The 22,379-nt window shown below is 42.7% G+C and overlaps 1 protein-coding gene across 2 annotated transcripts in view; it reads left to right on the plus strand.

Moving 5' to 3' along the window:
• Positions 1-22,379, plus strand: part of TULP4 (TUB like protein 4) — a gene marked incomplete at both ends in the record, with an annotated part of 151,747 nt that overhangs the window by 75,165 nt on the left and 54,203 nt on the right. For both annotated transcript variants that reach the window (XM_080700253.1, XM_080700254.1), the window contains 2 exons: positions 6,141-6,269; positions 15,820-15,981. In XM_080700253.1, coding sequence (XP_080556379.1) covers positions 6,141-6,269; positions 15,820-15,981 — 291 coding nt within the window. The remainder of the gene's footprint in view (positions 1-6,140; positions 6,270-15,819; positions 15,982-22,379) is intronic.

A 22,379-nucleotide genomic window follows, 5' to 3' on the forward strand; every position in this document is an offset into this window, starting at 1 on the left:
AGACAAGGGAGCTAGCGATTCCAGCTCTGTTTTTGGTGGTGGTGACCTGAGCTCCCAGACTGAATAGACAAGAGGACTAGAAGTCTGCACAAGCCGTGATCAATTGGACCTCAGGATTGGTCAGACAGCCTTGTTGGGAGTGATGGGAAACTTACCATTGCATGGGGGGGGGTAATTTCATCTCATCACAGGATTTTTTTCGTTGTATCTCTTATTTTTAGAAACTATGTGACTGACTCAGAGCAAAGGAGACATAAAAAATGGAGACAGAGATGCCACGGCCCAAGAGAAGTACTCATAAGTATGGGGCAGTATTTGGCCACATGAGTGCTGATAAATACTACAACATAATAAACCTTGAAAGACATTAATTATGCTGAGTGAAGAAGCCAGTTATAAAAGGCCATTAGTGTGATCCCATTTATAGAAAATGTCTAGAAAGCCAGGCATGGTGGCTCATACTTGTAATCCCAGTACTCAGGAGGCTGAGACAGAAGGATGGCAGGTTCTTGGCCAGCCTCAGCAACTTAGTGACAGAAGGATGGCAGGTTCTTGGTCAGCCTCAGCAACTTAGTGATACATTTCTAAATAAAGACTAGCTGCCGGGCGTGGTGGGCACACTTGTAATCCCCACGCTTGGGAGGCAGACAGGAGGATTGCGCAGACTTGAAGCCAGCCGCGCTGGCTTAAGAGACCCTGTTTCCAAGTAAAAAAGTATAAAATAGTTCTGGGAGTGTAGCCTGGAGGTAGAAGGGTTTCCAGAAACCCCAGTACCACCAAATAAATAAAATAAATAAAATAAAGAATAGCTGGGTGTGGTGGTGCACGCTTGTAATCCCAGCATTTAGGAGGTTGAGGCAGGAGAATCACCGTTTACGGACAGCCTGTTACTTTAGTGAGGCCCTCTTCAACTCAGTGAGACCCTGTTTCAAAATAAAGAAGAAAAAATAGGGCTGAGGGTATAGTTCAGAGGTAGAATCCCTGGGTTTTATCCCCAGTACTGCCCCCCCAAAAAAAGAATAAAAAAATGGGGCTTGGGGTGCAGCTTAGAGGTAGAAGGCCCCTGGGTTCAATTCCCAATAATTAATTCACTCACTTACATATACATGTACACACACACACACACACACACACACACACACACACACACACAGAATAGCCAAATCTGTAGAGAGACAGAAAGGAAGTTGTCTGGGGCAGAAGGGAAGTATTGTAGGGTTTTCTGGTGATACCTAAAGAGTACTGGGCTTTGGGGGGGAAAGGGAGGATGTTCTGAAATGTACTGTAATGGTTACATAACTCTGTGACTAAACACTACATTGACTTGTATACTTTCAGTGGGTAGATCGTTAAGATCTGTGAATTTTGTCTTAAACTGTTACCAAGAAGAAAATCTTATTTGAACCTGTCTTAATGCCTCACTGTTGAGAGAGGGAAAGAGGACCTAGTACAAAATTCTATAGACACGTGGTTAATAATCATGGTTAATCCTAGTTAAATTAAAAAGCTCTGTTGACTCGGCTTTGTGCCTGGCACACAAAAGCAAAGAAATACTCTGTGTGGTTAGGGTGCTGGGATGAGTATGCAGGGTCCAGCACCTCAGGCCCTGGGTCATGGGCACATTTGGAGGGTCCTGGAAGGTTTTCCTTGGTGTCAAGGGCCAGAAGGGCTTCCAGGCTCAAGTAGTGTGGAGCACCTGGGTGGCATCCTTCCAGGGTTCTGTGCAGAGTGCAGGAAGTGGCTCTGTAAAGGAGGATTAACTTAAACCATCTGTTATATGACAGGAGAGGACACTGCAGGTGAGTACTGCAGTGATCAGTATTGGTCTTCTGCAACTTTAGTTCACAGACAGCAATACAAAGCTCTGGGCTGCTGGTGTCTGCCGTGTGCCTAGCACTGTGCGCAGGGCCTCTCTTGGGTTCCTCACAACCTGATGAGACGTGTACTGCGGGAACCCCCACGGCCAGTGAGGAGTGGGGCGGCAAGATGGCCCCAGGTGGCCCATGGCCTTGCAGCTGGCAGGCAGGACTGAGGTATGGAAGGAAGCTGGGCTCCCGCCACGTGCTGGTGGGCAGCCATCTGCAAAATCATGTTCTCCATGAATGTCTTCAGCCTGTGTCTCAGGATGCTTTGGGTTCTCTGTCAAAATGTGTGACCGCATCTAAAAGTAAACTGGCAGTCATTTATTTTCTTGCACAATTGAAGTTGTTGCTCTTTCACCTATTAAGTTATAGCATAAGAAGAGGGATGATAATCACAGGGATTTCTTTTTCAAGCTCTTTTTGTTCAGGGCTCATGCAAGTTAAAACCTTTTAGGTTGAGGGAACTCTTTCTGCATGGTGGTGACACTGGCTGTTCCCCGAGGTAGTTTCCTGGGTAACTGTGTCCATCAGTGCCATGGGGAGGGTTCCTCCCTCAAAAGATGAATACCTTGATGTGAGCTGGTGCTTGTTTTGTTCTCCCTAAAAGTAGTTCTAGGGATGAGAACTGATGTGATTTATGTAGGGCCTTACATCACAGCCCAAATAAATAGGCTTTTAGCAGTTGTGCCCTGTGTTTGTGTTGTAGATTTCCCTGCCTTTATTAGCTCTCCATAAATATTTATTAACAACAATAAACATTATAAAGTGATAGTATAAAATATATTGCAGATGTTGATAAGCTTGATTTTTTTGTTATTTGTTTGTTGTTTGTTTGTTGTACTAGGAATTGGATTTAGGGGCATTCTACCTCCGAGCTACACTTCGAGCCCTATTCTTTATTTTTATTTTGAAACAGGGTCTCACTAGGTTGATGAGAGTCTCACTATTTGCTGAGACTATCCTCAAACCTGCAATTCTCCTGTCTCAGGCTCCCAAGTACAGGGATTACAAGCATGCACCACCATGCCTGGCTAAGCTTATATTTCTTGAATAATCAGAGTCACAGGTCAGAATTCAGCTTATCATCTTATCTTTTTAGTAGAACAGCATGCACTTAGCCATACACAGTACTATACACCTATAATCCCAGTAGTTGGGAGGCTGAGACAAGAGGATCACAGATTCATGACCAATCTCAGCAACTTAATGAGACCTTGTCTCAAAATAAAAAATAAAATAGGGCTGAGAGGTATAGCTCAGTGGTAGAATGATCCTGGGCTCAATCCCCAGAACCAAACAACAACAACAACAAAGAGCTGACCCCCAAATTGCAGCTGACCCCATAAATCAGCTGACTTCATAAATGCAGAGTTTCTCTGGTACCCAGGCTAAACAAATCTATTTTCCTCTAAAAGGAAAGTAAAGTTGTGCCTTAGGATGCCGTACAACCCTGCTATGCAATTCGGATGGCAAGGAAGCTAGCTGGCCTCCCGGCTGGTAATTCCTCAACACTTGGGTATGTCCTGACGCTGCCAAATAGGCTGGATGGATCTAGAGAACAGGAAATAAGCTGCTGGGAGATAAGGTGGCAGCCGTGAACCTGGACAGGAGAGGAAATGAGGACGGACCCTAGTCCAAGGCACACATTAGCGTTCCCCTTCTTCAACCAGGAGTCGTTGGAAGGACTTCTGTCTGACTTAGAGGAGGTGGCCACCTCCTCAGCTACGCCGGTGGACTCACCGGGAAGTGTGTGAGTGGAGGCCGCATCCCAGCTACTGCACCGTCCCCACTGGGGACGTCTTTAATGTAGTGTCAGAAACACAATTGAACAATATTCTTGCCTCTACTCTTTTGTTTTTGTGGCATGCTACGCAGGCTATTTTCACAAAGAAGAGGGTTGTTGCTGTTGATGTTAACTAAATATGCAGCCATCCACACCCTGAATCATAAATGCAACAAGGCAAAAATACAGATAATGCAACTAACCTCTGTTCTCTGAAGTATGACAACTTGTCATCAGATTCTGTTTTAGAGAGAGACTCATAGCAGACAGATGTTTATCATACTGGTCAGCCATGAGTGTCATGTTTACTCATGTTCCATTCTCTGGTAGCCATTCTGAAGTACATTAATGACCGTGGCTTCATGATGAGTGTCCGTCTGTACAGATCAAGTAGTTGCTGCCTGCAGTGACAACATTTGAGGATTGTAGTGCTTGGAACCAGATTACCATTGTGCTGAAAAGAAGTTTATGGACTTGGCTGCAGTTTGTTGCAAATTAAATTTGATGAATATTGAATAGCGACTGCATATCATTTAAAACTTCTTTTGATGTAACTTTTTTAACAGAAGTTAATAATTTAAATGGATAATTCTAAAAACTAGAAATAATTAGTTGAACCTTAACTTATTGTCCCCTTATCCACCTGTGGAGACCTCCTGCTGCATATGTTCATAGTTCTGTAATTGTGCTGAGAGCACTGTATGGTGTATGTATGTATTAGGTCTGTATGGTGAACTGAACTTCACAGGGCCAGAGATATTCTAATCTCTGTCCCTTAGCACCTAACAGTGTCTGGCTCATCCTAGGCAGATGGGCAGTATTGTTGTCAAAATGACTTTGAGAGTTTAAAATAACCTACTTAAAAGAGTTTTTAATACCTTTGTATCTCAAGGATGTAATTTAAGAAGGATCATAACTTCTGATTATGTGTTATCATTTGGCATAATATACTCAAAATTACTGCCAGTATTTGAAGACATGCCCACCCAGCCTCATTCCTCAGCAGAACAGATCTTTGTCCATGGGCTGATGGGTGGTGGATGGAGCCACCATTACTCCTAGAGAGCTGAGCCAGAGCAAGGAAGGAGCTCAGCACCAGGATGCATATACTCTATTCCTTTTAGAATATTTGAAGTATTTTATTTTATATCTTACAATATCATCAAATATACTGACCTAAGGCTGGCTGAAGGCAAACTAAGACTGTTCTTAGAGGACTCTCCTAGCTCTCTGGCTCCTTGAGAGCATGTTCAGTGGCCTAGAATCAGACATGTTGGTTGTGTAACTGGGGACTCTGGGTTCGCACTTTGGTCTGAAAGCAGGAAGTGTGCTTTGGACAGATGGGTGTGAGAAGGGTCTGGGCATGGTGGGTGCCCTGACCATCAGCCCTCAGGCTTGCTTGCTATTTCAGAATCAAAGTTGGGAGTTTGGAAACCATTTATGTTGGTGTCACCAGTGCAGGGGTTATAATGAGCTTATTTCTTGACCAGGGTGCCCTTGTTGATGGAGGGTAGTTTTCTTTTGACACGTGTTAGTGGCACACATGTGTATGTCAATGCTCTTGCTTCCCAGCTTGGCTTTTATGAGGGTATCGGGTGCTTCAGACCATCCAACTCAGTATCAAGTACAGCATGGGAGCAACAAATACCTGCTGAATGTTTGACTCAGTCAGTGTAATTGGTTATCAGGAGAGGCCAGCTGGGGACATCCTCAGGGAATTCTCACTACAGTGAACTTAAGGTTTCAGGGTCTCCTGGGATCAAACCAAACCTTCATCCTGTGAAAGAGTTTACTGGACCTTACCACGGCTAACCTCAGACCCTCGGGAGTGCACAGAGCCTGTAAGCCACAGGGCAGACATTCTACCTTTTTAGATAAGGAAGTGATAGTTGAGAATGATCAGAGTGATTTGTTTAGATTCATAATATTCTAAATTTAAGAATTTGGTTCTTATACTCACAAACTGTGAAGCTTATAGCTTCTTTATATATTTCTTTATATTTCCTCTGTGGTAAATCCAAACAACGTAGATCTTTCAACTGTATCTTTTCCAAATTGGCCATGTTTAGATGCTGAACTATTCAGAAATAAGGTAGTCCAGGGAAAAGCAGGAAGTTTCACATTCAGTGGAAAATGAAGTGACTTGCCCTTTCTTTTTACTGTACTCAATAAATAATGCCCTTATTCAGAAACAAAATGAATTTTGTGAAAACCTTTTCCCAACACAGGACCAGCCAATGAGGGATGAGAGATCAGTTCACACCTGTGAGTGCCGGGTGCGTGGTCCTGGGCACACTCCTGCCATATGTTTTTGTTTGCTCAGGTGTCTATTGTTTGCCAAGGAGCCATGTCAAGTGTGTCCCTTCTACTAGTCTGCATATTCTCCCCCAACCTTTTCCTGTGACTAGCTGTTCTCTCTTTATCTTGACACTTGGTCAAAGTGGCCCAGGCCCACTGGTTTTTTTCCTTTGGTAAATATCTTCCGTGTTTGCTAGGTCGTGCTGGTGAGGTGGAATGAGCCGTACCAGAAGCTGGCCACGTGCGATGCGGATGGCGGAATATTTGTGTGGATCCAGTACGAAGGCAGGTGGTCTGTGGAACTGGTCAACGACCGAGGGGCTCAGGTGAGTGAGCAGCGATCTCTTCCGATGGTGCAGACAGCTGCATAGGGAACACCAGGCCGAGCGTTCCAGCACAGTGTTGAAATGCTCTTCTGAAGGAGGTAGATGAGAAATAAATATGGTTAAACTTGACTCTCATTCACCTTGAACATGTCACTCGACCAAAAGAGAGTGTGGAATCATACTTCTTGTCAGCCAGGCTCCTGCCGTGAGAACCGTCCGCGCCTAGGCCACGTGCGGTCACTGTGTCCTCCGGTGCTGTGATCGCTTGCTCATGTGATCCTCCCCGTGCTCCCGGTTCATCGCTTTTCTGCTCCATTTAGAAGTGTTTCCCTGCGCTCTGATCTTCATGCCCCTCTCATGACGCCGCACCATGGAAGGAGTCTTCACACTTCTCTGTCGGGTTTCAATTAGCGCAACCACCTGCTGTCATCTCCAGCTCTTCCTGTCTGGTCCAGGTCCCCTCTGAGGAAAACAGTTGCTCCGAAGAGGCCTCCCCGCTGAGCCAGGCTATTTCTAGAACTGTTCCACGATTGTTCTGGCTGGTGGTCATGCTGCCCCTGCATTGTGAGGGTGGGCTCTCTGGTGCTCTCCTCCTGGGCTAAGGACACAGGGCAGTGCAGATGGTTCCCATCCTGGGGATTTGATACCATGATGACTTGAGAACCCCAGTCTTCAGGGGGCATGTGTCAATGAGGGTATTCTTGGACCACTTTCACCCTCTCAGAATTTCTCCATGATTGCTTTACCAGAAAGAGAGAGAGAGAGAGAGGGAGGGAGGGAGGGAGGGAGAGAGAGAGAGAGAGAGAGAGAGTGTGTGTGTGTGTGTGTGTGTGTGTGTGTGTGTGTGTGTGTGTGTGTGTGTGTATTATACTAGGGATTGAACCCAGAAGCATTCTTCCTATCTTATTATGGAACAAGGTCTTGCTAGGTTGATGAGAGTCTCACTACTTGCTGAGGCAGTCCCTGAACCTGTGATCCTTCCATCTCAGACTCCCAGGTACTGGGATCACAAGTGCACACCACCAAGCCTGGCTTTTACTGCACAGTTCTAAGGCACTGGATACTCAGCCTTCCTTCTCCTGCCTGTTGCTTGAATAAGCCATGAGCTGCCCAAGTTTGAAGGATACAGACTGGTCAGGTGGACTAAAATTGCAAGGAATAAAGATTCACTTGTCAACATTAGCAGACTAAGGATCTCTGTGAGATGGCATTGCAGCAGACAAATCTATCTCTGCAGGAAGACAGCATTCTTTTTTTTTTTTTTTTTTTGTGGTACTGGGGTTCCTGGAAGCCCTTCTACCTCTGGTCTACACTCCCAGACCTATTTTTACATTTTTACTTGGAAACAGGGTCTCCTAAGCCAGCGCGCGCGGCTGGCTTTGAACCTGCGCGATCCTCCTGTCTCTGCCTCCCAAGCGCGGGGATTACAAGCGTGCGCCACCACGCCCGGCGACAGCATTCTTTTTTGTGTGAGTTTATTTGTTCAGTAGGGTAAACAACAATGTTGATTGACTTGAATAAAGCCCTATGGCTTTCCCACATGCCCCCTTGGAGAGAGAGAATAGGGAGAGGCGGCACCTGCCCATGACTGTGAACTGGCCTTCTTGAAAAAAAGGAGAGCTGCCAGTGTGGAGCCTCCATGGCCATGAGACATCCCCACTGCTTCTGGGGTGTTTGCTGTAGCGTTAGACCGCAGCAGCCAGGAATCTCACACCATGACTTGTGAGTGGGAGACACTTCTCTAAGACTCACTTTCCTTACCTGTAATCCAGGGACAATAATGGTTCCTGCCTCAGAAGTTCTCTGTGAAGACTAAATCTATACATGGAAAAGACCAGCACCACCATCTGCAGCAGAGACCGTCGCTGCTTGTAACTGTAATGCATACTGCATTTTGCTGTATGGCTACTTCAGAGCCCCTGGACACCCAAGCTGCCTGCCCCAAAACAGGGGCCATCTGTCACCCCACAGACAGGTTCGAGACCGGGAGGTAGCAGTTGTTGAAGGTCTCCTGTAAGGTTGCCCATAGGCCTTGATTCTCCCTTCAGCCAAAGTGTAAGAGGACCCTCTTCTCTTCTCTAGGAAGACCACCTGATAGGGTGAGGCATGTCTTCAGATTCAGGGTGACAGGAGCACTTGAAGTCATTACTTGGGCAAGAAGGGAAACAGAGGCTAGGACAGACACATGCCAACTAAGTGCATGACTATTTCATATGCTATTTCTTTCAATTTCCATAGGAACCTTATTCTGAAAATGTTATTCTCAGGTAATGGAGAAAAGTCCCAGTCAGGCAAGTTTTAGCAGCTTGCCCAAGGAGGTTCATGGGTAATGAGGTGAGAACTCAAATCCTGGTTGAGTCTTATTCCCAGACAAAAACACTTCTCGCTTTTGACAGAAATACATGCACTCATACTATATCTCAAAATGCTAAGACTTGATTGCCACTTCAGAAGCCCACCCCCCACCAAGCAGCACCAACATCCCTTGGCTTCTCCCAGTGGCAGCCTCTGAGGAGGAGACCATCATCTCAGATGGCAGCTGTGTGGTGGCCACTACCTGTCATCCTCCATGTTTGTTTCCACGGAGAGTTTGGAACAGATACGTACATCAGAAATAAGAAAGGTAGAGTGTGTTCAGCTCTGGAGGCCAGTGAGCATCCGTGGACCAGTGAACCTCTGGCAGCACCCAGCGCCTTACAAGATGCCCATGCCTGCCAGGTCCACTAAAGCACCCCATGATCTCGTGACTGATTCCAATTTTTATGGAATTTTCCAGTTTGAAACTTCGGTTCTTTAAGCCTGAGAACCCAATGAGCCACCATCATCAGTAAACACTGGCATTTTAGGGGTGTGCCAGTTACTTTTAATTGTGTTGGAGTCCGCTCCTATCCAAGTAGCGTTTCTGAGTGGATGGAGCTGGAGTCAGCACGCACAAGTGCTAATGAAGTGCTGGTAGAGTACCTGGAAAAGTATCGGTGAAAGGAGCCGTCCTGTGGCTTGGAGGAGGAGCATCCGTGAAGCCAGCTCACAGAAAAGTGCCACTTTTTAGAAGCAGTGGCAGGTGATTCTTGCGCAAGAGCATGCCTTTTATTGTTGCAAAGTAACCAAACACACGGCAAAGCTAAGTGATGGCCCTAACAATTCCATTTTGAGGAAATGATGGTAAGTCCTTTGTTTCAAAAAAGAGTCTGGAACAGTGCATTCGTTATTTTACATTATTAATCACTGAAGACGGCTGTGCCAGGCACAGGCTGTAAGCCAGTCTAATGAAAAGCTGCCTCAGGCCATGGGGTGGTCAGGCTCCTGCTCAGCTTCAATTAATCCACGTCTGAGAATGCTCGTCAATAAAGCAAGAGCGTTGTGACCCTCTGCAGTTGAAAAACAACCAGCAGAGAACTTTCTGCTATGTTTTTTCTCAGCAATTTAATGCTTGGCCTCTGGTTTTATTTTTTCAGTTGTGATATATTCTTATCACATGCTGACCTAGTAAACCCAGTTAATATTTATGTGAACATCCTATATCACCTGTTTGTGTGTGTGTGATTGCTAGTGCTTTAGTGTTTTTTTGTTTTTTTTTTAATTTAGAGTTTTTGGGGATAAAACCCCCAAAGTACAGGAGACAAAAATAGACAAATTGAATTATATCAGACCTAAAAGCTTCTGCACAACAAAGGAAACAGTAAGAGATGAGACAATCTTCAGAGTAGGAGGAAATATATGCAAGCTGTGCATCTGACGAGGGGTTAATGTCCAGAATAAAAAAAGACTTTAGCTTATAGACAGAAAAATAATAATAATCAAATTAAAAACTAGGTGGTAGACCTAAATAGGCATTTCTCAAAAGGAAATATATAGTGTCCATCAGGTATATATAAAATAATGCTCAGCATTCCTAATCATCAGGAAAATACAATCAGAAGCACAATGAGAAGCCTCAAGTCAGAATGGCTGTGATCAAAAGACAGGAGGTGACCAGAGCTGGTGGATGTGAAGAAAAGGAAACCCTCGTGCAGCCATTACGAAAAACAGTGTAGATGCTCCTCAAAAAATTAAAAACAGAACTAATAGAATCCCACAATCCCAAAGGAAATGGGCTAGGGATTTAGTCTGGTGGTAGAGCATGTGCTTAGCATGTGCAGGGGCCAGGGTTCAATCCCCAGTACTGCAAACACAAAACAAAACAAAGAAAAAATGAAATCCATGTGTTGAAGAGACAGCTGCACTCCTATGTTCATTGCAGCAGATTTCACAATAGCCAAGAAATAGAAACAAGGGTCCCTCCATTGATGAGTAAGTAGAGAGAGTACACACATGCAATGAATACTACTTGGCCACAAAAAGGATGAAGTACTGTCATTTACAACACCATGGATGGCACTCGATGGCATTGTTTATGTTAAGTGAATACGCCAAGCACAGAGAGGCAAATTTTACACAGTTTCACTCATTATTGAAATCTAAAAAAGGTAGTCTCATAGAAGTTGAAAGGAAGAGTAAGAGAGGCTTGGACGGGGAGAGGTTTGCCAGTGGGTTTCAAGTTATAGCTAGATAGGAAAAGAAATTTTAGTATGGTATTGCCCGGTAGGATGACTATCAATAATGATAATGTACTATATATTCCAAAAAAGCTAAAAGAAAGGATTTTCACTTTTTCTGTCAGGAAGAAATGATAAATGTTCAAGGAGATAGATATGGAGGGGGGTGCTAGTATCTTTGAGTAACTTCTTTTTACCAGCTATATGCTTTAGACTTCTATTAAGAAAATGTTTTTTTTCTCTTTCGCAGAGGCCCTCTACAACTCAGTGAGACCTGGTTTCAAAATAAAGAATAAAAATAGGTCAGGGGTGTAGCTTGGAGGTCGAATGCCCCTGGGTTCCATCCCCAGACCTAAAAAAAAAAGAGAGAAAGAAAAAATGTTTTTTCTCTTACTACCACTCTTTTTCACGATAGTTAAATGCATGCAAAAATAACATTGTCTTTGCAAAAATGGAAGAACTTTTAAATTTTATTGGAGAGTGTAATGGTGTTATCTCTGAAAGAATGTTGCTTTAAATCTTAAGGAAAACTAGATAGTATAATTGGCTGGGGTATAATATGACTGAAGCCAAAGTTCTGAGTTTACCTGAGAAAATGACTTTTTTCAGGACCTCAGAGAAGTTCGTCACAAGCTGTCTCACAGATCTGTGCCCGTATCACAATAGAAACGTTGCCGATCTCTCAGCACAGACCCTTATCTCCTGATGGGAAACAGCCAAAAGATCATGTCCTTTTATATTTGTTCATTTATTTTCTGAAATGTGATCTATCTACTAAACTCAAAATTTTGAAGAAATATTCTCAAGTATAAGCAACAGTGAAGATTATAGAGTAATTTTTTTCTTGTTAGAAGAGATTAAAAAGAAATAAAAGGACCAGTCACATAGTGGTGCACGCCTGTAATCCCTGTACTTAGGAGGCTGAGATAGGAAGATCACAAGTTCAGAGACAGCCTCGGTCACTTAACAAGACACTCAGCAATACCCTGTTTCAAAAAATAAAATATGCTGGGGGTATAACTCAGAGGAAGAGCATCCCTGAGGTTGACCCTCAACGTCAAGGAAGAAGAAAGAGGAGAATGAACAAAAGGTGGTACAAACTGACAAAACGCAACAGTACATTAAGAATCAAATCTGACACCAAGTAGAATAAATGTAAATGGACTAAATTTTCTAATAAAAAAATAAAGCAAGAGGAACATCTAAAATGGAAAAGAAATACCAAGGGCTAAAAATAAAGCTGGTGTATCAGGTAAAGTAGCTTAAAGGCAGAAAGTATTACTTGGTTTACAGAGACTAACCAAATAATAATAATAAAAGTTGTGGTTTATCAAGTGTGTGTGTGTGGGGGGGGGGGTTCTAGGGATGAAACCCAGGGTCATTCTACCTCCAAGCTACACCCCCAGCCTTATTTTTTATTTTTTTGAAACAGGGTCTCACTAAGTTGCAGAGGGCCTCACTTAGTAGCTGAGGCTGGCTGCCAACCTTTAGTCCTCCTGTATCAGCTTTTCAGGTACAAAGTTACAAGCGTGCACCACAACGCCCGGCTTCAAGAACATGTGTTTTTAATATATTTTGGGGGGGTGGTACTGGGGTTCCTGGAAGCCCTTCTACCTCCGGGTTACACTCTCAGACCTATTTTTATGCTTTTTTAAATTTGGAAACAGGGTCTCTTAAGCCAGCAAGGCTGGCTTCGAACCTGTGCGATCCTCCTGTCTCCGCCTCCCAAGCGTGGGGATTACAAGCATGTGCCACCACGCCCAGCTATATGTTCTTATTAATACTATCAAAATATGTGAAGGATACTGATAGAGCTGAAAGGAAAAATTGATAAATCCATTGACATACTCAGAAGTGTCAGCAATAACCAGCAAAGATACAGGAGATCTAAGCAACACAATGAACAAGCTTGACCTAATGGACGTGTATAGATTCTGACTCTGCTAAGTAGAGGACATACATTTTTTCTCAAATACAAAACACCTAGCAGAAATCAATCATGGTCTTAGATAAGATTCTGCAAACCCTTTCTATAAAGGGGCACCTAATGAATATGTTAGGTTTTGTAGATGGGGAGTCAAAATCGTGATATAGATATTAAGTTCTATATAATAAGAGAAAACAATTCTAAAAACTATTGATAAAAAAAACTTTATGGATATTAAAATTTGAATTTCATATAATTTCATGAATAACAAAATCATTCTATTATTCTTTGTTTCTTCAACCATTTTAAGGTGTTCTAAGTATTTTATTTTATTATTATTACTTTTTGTGGTACTAGGGATGGAATCCAGGGGTCTTCTACCTGTAGGCTATACTCCCATACCTATTTTCTATTTTATTTGGAAACAGGGTCTCACTAAGCTCCTGAGAGCCTCACTAAATTACTGGGGCTGGCTTTGAACCTGTGTGATCCTCCTGTCTCAGCCTCCCAAGTACTGGGATTACAAGTATGTGCCACCATGCCCTGCCATTCTAAGTTTTTAGATTATACAAATAGAAGTGATAGGGCAAATTTGCCATAGGCTGTTGTCTGCCAACCCCCTTTTTAGAGCATAAATAAAGACTTAACTGATCTTCAGTGGTAGGTGTCATGATTACAGACTATGATCTCTGAACACAACACAGCTGGGTTAGAAAGTAGTAACAAAAATATAAATTTAAGAAATCGTGGCATCTTGGAAATTTTATATGGTTCAGTAGCTCCTGGGTTAAAACATATTAAAATTTATAAGATGAGAATAAATGATAATGTTGAGAGAAATATGTAACTGCATGTGTTAATTTATACATTAGTCTCGCATTATCCACAGATATATAAGGATAGTTAGAAAAAATATTATAGCCAGGCATGGTGGCGCACGCTTGTAATCCTCGCACTTGGGAGGTGGAGACAGGAGGATTGCCCAGGTTTGAAGCCAGCCTTGCTGGCTTAAGAGACCCTGTTTCCAAATAAAAATATAAAAATAGGTCTGGGAGTGTAGCACAGAGGATAAGGGTTTCCAGGAACCCCAGTACCACAAAAAGAAAAAGAAAAAATATTATAAAATGCATATAAGTAATTCACCACAATAGGTTATTAGAGGAAAAAATGTGATCATTTGAATAGATGTAGTAAATGTATTTCATAAACTAGTATTCAAGTATAAGTAATGTCTCTATTTTTCCTTCATTTTTATACAAGAGAATATTGTTAGCTGTGTATAGTGGTGTACACCTGTAATCCCAGTACTTGGGAGAGTGAAATGGGAGGATGACAAGCTTAATACAAGCCTCAGCAACATAGTGAGACGCTCAGCAACTCAGCGAGATCCTGTTTAACAATATTCAAATTAAGAAATGGCAATAAAATTGAATAGGCACTTAACAAAAGATGAAATACAAATGGCCAATAAATGCTTGAAAAAAATGTTCAACATCACTAACAATAAGGGAGATGAAAATCAAAACTAGCCAAGCATGGTGGTGCATGCCTATAATCCTAGAATTTGGGAGACTGAAACAGAAAGATTGTAGCTTTGAGGACAGTCTGAGCAAGTAGTGAGACTCCCATCAACCTAGTAAGACCTTGTTTCAAATTAAAAAATAAAATAGGGCTGGGGTATGTATCTTGAAGGTAGAACACCCCTGGGTTACACACACGCGCACACACACACACACACACACACACACACACACACACACACTATGCTCAGCTTCCATCTAACCCAATCAGAATGGCAATCATCAGGAAGTCAAATAAATATTGGCGAGGATGTGGGGAGATTGGAACTCTTCTACACTGTTGGTGGGATTGCAAATTAGTTTGACCACTATGGAGAACATCGTGAAGATTCCTCAGAAACTTGGGAATGGATCCACCATATGATCTGCCTATACTACTCCTGGGTATCTTTCCAAAGGGGTTGAAACTGGAGAACCCCAGTAATACATGCATACCCATTTTCATAGTAGCATAATTCAGAATAGCCAAATTATGGAATGAACCTAGGTGTCTGTCAACCGTGGACTAGATTTCAAAATTATGGGATATCCACACAATGGAATTCTACTCAATAGTAAATAAGAACAAAATGATGTCATTTCCAAGAAAATGGAAGGACCTAGAGAACATTATGTTAAGTAAGATTAGCCAATCACAGAAAGTGAAGGGTCATATGTGTTCTCTAATATGTAGAAGCTAGGGAGTAGTGGGGACGCCAGAGGACTCCAGATAAGGAAGAGAAACTTAGTGGAGCCCGGGAGATGTTCGAAGGGAAGGGGAGGGGGAGAGTGAGATTAACTGAAGGAATTGCTACCATCAGCTATGTGTACATGTGTGAAAATCCCAGTGTCGATCTCAGCACTCTGTATGGGGAAGAGGGAAGATGGGAAAGCATGAGAGGGGGGCCAAGGGCTGTGCGTGTATGTCAGTGTCAACATGGTTTACATTATGATGTGAGACTATAATGCACCAATAAAAGCATGTGTTGTTTTTTTTTTTAAAGGGGCTGGGGTGTAGCTCAGAGGGAGAGTACCTCTCAGTTAAATCCTCAGTAGAGAAGTGTTAGCAAGACTATGGGGGAACATAATCAAACTTAGAGCTTCACTTAGTTTTAGTAGGTGACCAACAGACATTGGTAGAGAGTTTGTTACTAATCATAAGTGCTTGGAGGCTAGGTAACGGATTTCCCTGGCATCATTCTCTGCTCTGCCACTCACCTGCTGCATGACAGGGTAAGTCACTCAGCCTACAGGTGCCCTTGTTTTCTCTGTAGATGGTGATAATATTTCTGTGGACAGTCGTTATGGAACCTAATGAATTGATGCCTCAAACCACATATGACAGTGCCAGCATGACTACCTACCTGCTCTGCCAACACATGGTCCGTTCTGGATTTCATTTAACATTGCTTTTCTTTAGGCCCTTTTGGTATAGACCAAAAACTAAGTTAGTGACTACATCTAGCCTTTGATCAAAGTGCTCTCCCTTTGAGGTTCCAAATCCACCCTTTTCTCTGTGTGTCTCGCAGGTGAGTGACTTCACGTGGAGCCACGATGGGACTCAAGCGCTTATTTCCTATCGAGATGGGTTTGTCCTGGTTGGTTCTGTCAGTGGACAAAGACACTGGTCATCCGAGATCAACTTGGAAAGTCAAATCACGTGTGGCATCTGGACTCCAGATGACCAACAGGTGAGGCCTATGTGAAACCATGGGGCTCAGGAGGGAGAAGGGGATGAGAGGGGGAGCTGCTGCCAACGCCTCTAAAGAACCACAAAGGAAAAGTGCAAAGCTGTCCAGGTAAAAACTAGAAAAAAAGGTTTAAGTGAAACGTAGACTGGAGAAGTATTTCCACCAACATAATAAATATTGAGTTAACATTTTAATTTTTCTTTTCAGTACTGGGGATGGAACCCAGGTACATTCTACCTTCGAGCTTCACCCCAGCCCTATATTTTATTCTTTATTTTGAAACAGAGTCTCACTGAACTGCAAAGGGCCTCACTAAGTAGCTGAGGCTGTCCACGAACCATTATCCTTCTGTCTCAGCCTCCAAATGCTGGGATTACAAGTGTGCACCACCGCGCCCAGCTCAACATTTTAATTTTATAGTGTCCATATAATTTTGTTTTAAAAATGTATATAAATAGCCAGCTGGTAAGTAGATAATGAATATAAATGAGTAATTCTCAAAGGAGGAAGTTTAGTTAATAATCAAAAGGTAGAAAAATATTCATTCTCGAGGGACAATATAAAATGAGCACAGTGAGGGTATATTTTTCACTTATTAGCAAATATAAAATAATGCAGATGATTTTTCTGATTAAGACAAGACTATAAATAAGCATTCTCATTTATTCCTAATATTAATGTGTATTAGACCTTTGGGGAAGCATTTTGCCAGGGTACCTCAAAGTGCTGGCAGATTGCCAGGTGTGGTGGCATATGCCTATAATCTGAGTGCTTAGGAGGCTGAGACAGATGCCTCTAGGTACAGTCCCCAGCAACGCACACATGCACACACACACACACACACACACACACAAGCTTACAGAGTATCATCTGCTTTTGTAATATGCCTTTAGAATTTATCTAAAAGAAACAAAAATGGATAGACTTAGCTGTGATCAACAAAGCATTGCATATGATAGATGTCAAAAGTTTTGGTCCTTCTTGACTGAAAATAGGAGAATGATGACATAAACCTTGGTTATAACCACTTAAAAGAATATGTGGTAGCTCAATAAATTATAGATGTGATTATGAAGATGATGTGGCAATCTGAAAGAACTTTTAGGATGTTAAACAGAAAAAAAAGTCAGGATTAAGAGATGGTATGTGTGGTATATTGCCACATCATTAAACAACCGAGACAAACACATCCACATAGTAAAAAGAACTAGAAGGAAATGAATCAGAATACCACAAGGAGTTATTTTGTGGTTCTAAAACTCTGGTATGTTTTTTAAAAATCTAATTTTTTTTTTTTTGGTGGGTCTGGGGATGGAACCCAGGGGCATTTGACCTCCAAGCCACACCCTCTACCCTATTTTTATTCTTTTTATTTTGAAACAGGGTCTCACTAAGTTGCAGAGCGCCTCACTAAGTAGCTTAGGCTGTCTACAAACCACAATCCTCCTGTCTCAGCCTCCCGAATGCTGGGATTACAAGCATGTGCCACCACGCCCGGCTCTAAAAATCTAATTTCAAGGTGGTTTTTTTTTTTCTTCTTTGTGTCTGTGTTTGTTTTTAAAGCTGGGCATGGTAGCATATGCCTGTAATCTGGGAGGTTGAGGCCTCAGCAACTTAGTGAGATCCTTAGAAACTTAGCAAGACCCTGTTCCAGAATAAAAAATAAAATGAGCTGGGGCTATAGCTTGAAGATAAAATGCTCCTTGGTGCAATTCCTAGTATACACACTCAAAAACTGCTTGTTTGATATTATGATATAATATATAATAATCAAGCTGGACATGGTGGTGCATGCTTGTAATCCCAGTACTTGGGAGGCTGAGACAGGAGGATCGCACAGGTTCAAAGCCAGCTTCAGCTGCTTAGTGAGGCTCTCAGCCACTTAGTGAGACCCTGTTTCCAAATAAAATAGAAAATAAGTCTGGGAATGTAGCCGGGAGGTAGAAGGTCCCTGGGTTTCATCCCTAGTACTACCAAAACACACACACACACACACACACACACACACACACACACACACACACACATAAAATTATATACTTAGAATTCACTTTTGCTCCAGGCGTGGTGGTACATGCTTGTAATCCCCGCGCTTGGGAGGCAGAGACAGGAGGATCGCGCTGGTTTGAAGCCAGCCACACTGGCTTAAGAGGCCCTGTTTCAAAAATATAAAATAGGTCTGGGAGTGTAGCCCGGAGGTAGAAGGGCTTCCAGGAACCCCAGTTCCACCAAAAAAAGAAAGGAAAAAAAAGAATTCATTTTTAATATAATGATTGAGTAGTTAAAACTGTTGTAAACATAAAATTGTGTTCTCCAAGTTTAGTAGAATCCATAAAGTGCTAGAATGTTTTCTACCTTAGATATAATATTGGTCAAAGCACGAAGTATATATAAAACTTTGGTTTTTGAGCAACTTTTAAAAATTGAATTACTTTCAACTAGTCACTACATATTTATTGCATGTTTTCATTTTTTCAAATAAAAGGACAAGTTTATAGTCATTTTTCAGAATTAGTTTTACTAAATTTATAAAAAAAGATATTTTCAACAATAAATTTCTTCCCTTGCTCACCACATAGGGTTTTTAAAAAACCCTCTTATTATTGTGGTACTGATGATTGAACCCAAGGGCATTTACCTTTGAGCTGTATTCCCAGCCCTATTTTTAATTTTAATTTTTTATTTTGAAGCAGGGTCTCACTAAGTTGCAGAGGGCCTTGCTAGGTTGTTGGGGCAAACCTGCATTTTTCCTGTCTCAGCCTCCTAAGTACTAGGATTATAGGCGTGCACCACCACACCTAACCCATAAGCTTCTAATTATGTATTAGCATGTTTATACAAAGGATTAGATTAATGACAAAGTTTCACCATCACTAAGGTCTCCTTAAAGAGGATCCTGTTAGTGGCTTGTGCGAAGCACCTGACCTCTTCTGCCTCCGCTTCCTCCTCTGTGTAAGGGGGTGAACTGTGTCCTGCCCAGGTCCAGGACATTTGTCCTGATGAAATGAGAGAACAGATACGGAAGCACTTAAGAACACATAAGGAACGCCGGGCGTGGTGGCACACGCTTGTAATCCCTGCGCTCGGGAGGCAGAGACAGTAGGATCACGCTGGTTCGAAGCCAGCCGCGCGCGCTGGCTTAGGAGACCCTGTTTCCAAAATAAAAATAAAAAAAAGTAAAAATAGGTCTGGGAGTGTAGCCCGGAGGTAGAAGGGCTTTCAGGAACCCCAGTACCACCAAAAGAAAAGAAAAGAAAAGAACACTTAAGGAGGAAGCTCACCGAGTCCTGTGTGCATGTCTGTCCTCATCACTCTAAACTGCATAATGATGTGAGACAACAACATACCAATAAAGTAATTTAAAAAAAAGAAAAATATGTAAGTGAAATCCTCGGCTCACATCCCTCTCACCTGTGAGGCTCAGCGCAGGGTCCCGATGCGCCTGAGCCTGTGGAGAGGCCGACACGTCAGGCACGGCTGCTGTGCCTGCGGCGCGTGCGAGGTCTGCGTGGAGGGGCGGAGCCTGGGATGCTGTGTGGCATAGCCAAGTATGCGGGGCTTCAGCCGCGTTGATGCGCACAGCGAGTGCTTTGGAGCCGTGGACACTGGCTGGAGGCACTGGCAGGGCCATGGCTGTGGCTGTGGGTCAGCCAGGCACGCGGACACGGGGCCGTGCTCACTGTAAGAACACAGCCTGTGTGGCAGTAGTGGGCGCTCCTCACCCCCCGCCTCCTGGCCTGGTCATGGCTCTCCCTCACAGGCAAGATTTGCACCCAACAGAGGCTCCACTACTTTCAAAAGTGATCTTCAGGGCAGAGAAGCCTGAGGGTCCACACACACCTTAGCATAGGAGGAAGGTGGTTATCGGATCCCTGGCAGGCCTATTTGAGCTGGACATGTAAAAATGCAGTGTCTTCTCTCATCTCTTGCTTGATTTGAAAATTAATGAAAAATAATATGAAGATGTGCAGTTGCAGTCTGATGTTTGCAACTAATGACCTGCTTCTTACCTTGGGAGTGTGCAGAAAGCGGGGCCAGGATGGCCGAAGGGGTCTGAATGTCAACATCAGTGTAGAGCTGCAAGGGGAGGCTCTCTTTCTTTGCCTAGGGAACTTGCTGCCTTTAATGTATCGTTAAAACAGCTTCCAGAAGAAAACCTGCCCCTCACATCTTGAGATACTTCAGATTATCGTGTGGTTTCAGGACGTTTCCCACTAACTTTTAAAATATATGCAGTATCTGCTTTACAAGCAAGTTTTAAGGTTTTTTTTTTTTTCCTATTCTTTTGCTTCTTTCTAGAGTGGTGGTTTTATACCCTTTTGGTAGTGGGATATAGACTACTTGAGTGTAGATGACTGTTATGAATCCTTTCCCTGGAAAAGCGCATGTATACACATGTATCACACATGATCACACATCTCATTTTGCACACTATTATTCTACCCTTCAAATCCTGATCCATAGTTCAGAGGTAACAGTTTGGAGTAATTACCTCAACTTTATCATGAATATGTTTAAACATACAAAAAAGCTAAAAAAAAAAAAAAAACACTCCAAATTCAGCAACTAGTGTTCTGCCATATTTGTGTTCCTCCTCTCTCCCATACCACCTGTTTTATAATACTTTTTTTTTTTTTTTTTTTGGTGGTACTAGAGAGATGGAACCCAGGGGCATTGTGCCTCCAAGTGACACCTCCAGCTCTGTTTTTTGTTTGTTTGTTTGTTTGTTTGTTTGTTTGTTTTTGGCAGGTCTGGGGATGGAACTCAGGGGCATTCGACCTCTGAGCTACACCCTGGCCCTATTTCTTATTCTTTATTTTGGGACAAGGTCTCACTAAGTTGTGGAGGGCCTCACTAAGTAGCTGAGGCTGTCCGTAAACCGTGATCCTCCGGTCTCAACCTCCCAAATGCTGGTATTACAAGCGTCTGCCACCACGCCTGACTTCTAGCCCTGTTTTTTATTTTTTAGTCTTTTGTTTATTGATTTTTCTTTTTCTTTTTTTTTTTTTTTTTTTTTTTTGGTGGTAATGGGGTTCCTAGAAATCCTACCTCCGGGCTACACTCCCAGACACCTATTTTTTATATTTTTATTTGGAAACAGGGTCTCTTAAGTCAGCAAGGCTGGCTGCGAACCTGCGCGATCCTCCTGCCTCCGCCTCCCAAGCACGGGGATTACAAGCGTGCACCACCACGCCCGGAGTCTTTTTATTTTTGAAGCAGGGTCTCACTGAGTTATGAAGGGCATCACTAACTAGCTGAGACTGTCCGCAAACACAGTTCTCTGGTCTCAGCCTCCTGAATGCTGGAATTATAAGCATATGCCACCACGCCCAGCTGTAATACTGGTTTTATAAAATAAGTTATAGACTTTAGCTTTAAATATTTCAACAAGCATATCCTAAGAATAAGATCATTGGGTTAGAATCCCACTCATACAACCTCTCTTAGCTCTGATTACCTCTTTATAGGTCTCAGTTCCAAATACAGTCACATTAGGAACCAACAAATTCAAAATTTGCTGAACAAAAGTCAACATGCAAATTTTAGTGGTACATAAATCAGTCAATAACAGTCAAAAAAAATATACCGAGAAACAATGATAGAAACTGAGCTTGAGAAACTTGAGACATATTTATAAATAGAACAGTATTTGTAGGGCTTGGGGAAAACAAGATAGCATAAATAGAAAATGGCAAAGAATAAAAATATGGTAAGAAAATATATCTGTTGTTCCTGTGTCGATCTGGAGTAATGCAACAGTAGAGTTTGCAGTTCCTAGAAGCCCCACCCTGCACCTTGGCTTGTGTGGACGAGAATGTTGGTTTCCTCTCTGTTCTCCAGGGCTTGGGGAAAAGCCATGCCACTTGATTTATGAAAGTGCTCTGAGATGAAGACTGCCCTTCCAGCTCATTTTGGGCCTTGGCTGACTCTCTGCACTGGAGAACACTGCTGTGAGCAGGATTTATTTTTCCACTCAGAAATAATTGACATAGATGCAGTTATTTTTAAACAAATACAATTAGCACCAGTAGTTTAAAATGAACCAAGCCACAAACCAAAGAGAGGTGGAGAGTAGAGATAAAAGCATTCAAAAGTTTATGTTGGAACCAGTGACATCAATACCGAGTACTCATCTAAATTCCTGAATAAAAACTACACTGAGAAATTTTGACTTGCAAAACACAAGCTTCCGTAAACATTCATCTGGTTTCTAATGGAGTACCGCTACCAGCACTAGAACTAGAGTTCCTGAAGGAGATGACTTTCCCCGTTTGCTTTTATGGTTTAAAGCTGGAGGAGCAGATGAGAATGGGATCGCAGCAGACATCTAAGGGGCTGCCCAGGGCAGGGCTGAAAGAGGCCTTGGATTTTCTCCACAAGAAACCCTCTATTGGAGA

Source organism: Muscardinus avellanarius (assembly GCF_963383645.1).
Source record: "Muscardinus avellanarius genome assembly, chromosome: 8".
Lineage (NCBI taxonomy): Eukaryota > Metazoa > Chordata > Mammalia > Rodentia > Gliridae > Muscardinus > Muscardinus avellanarius.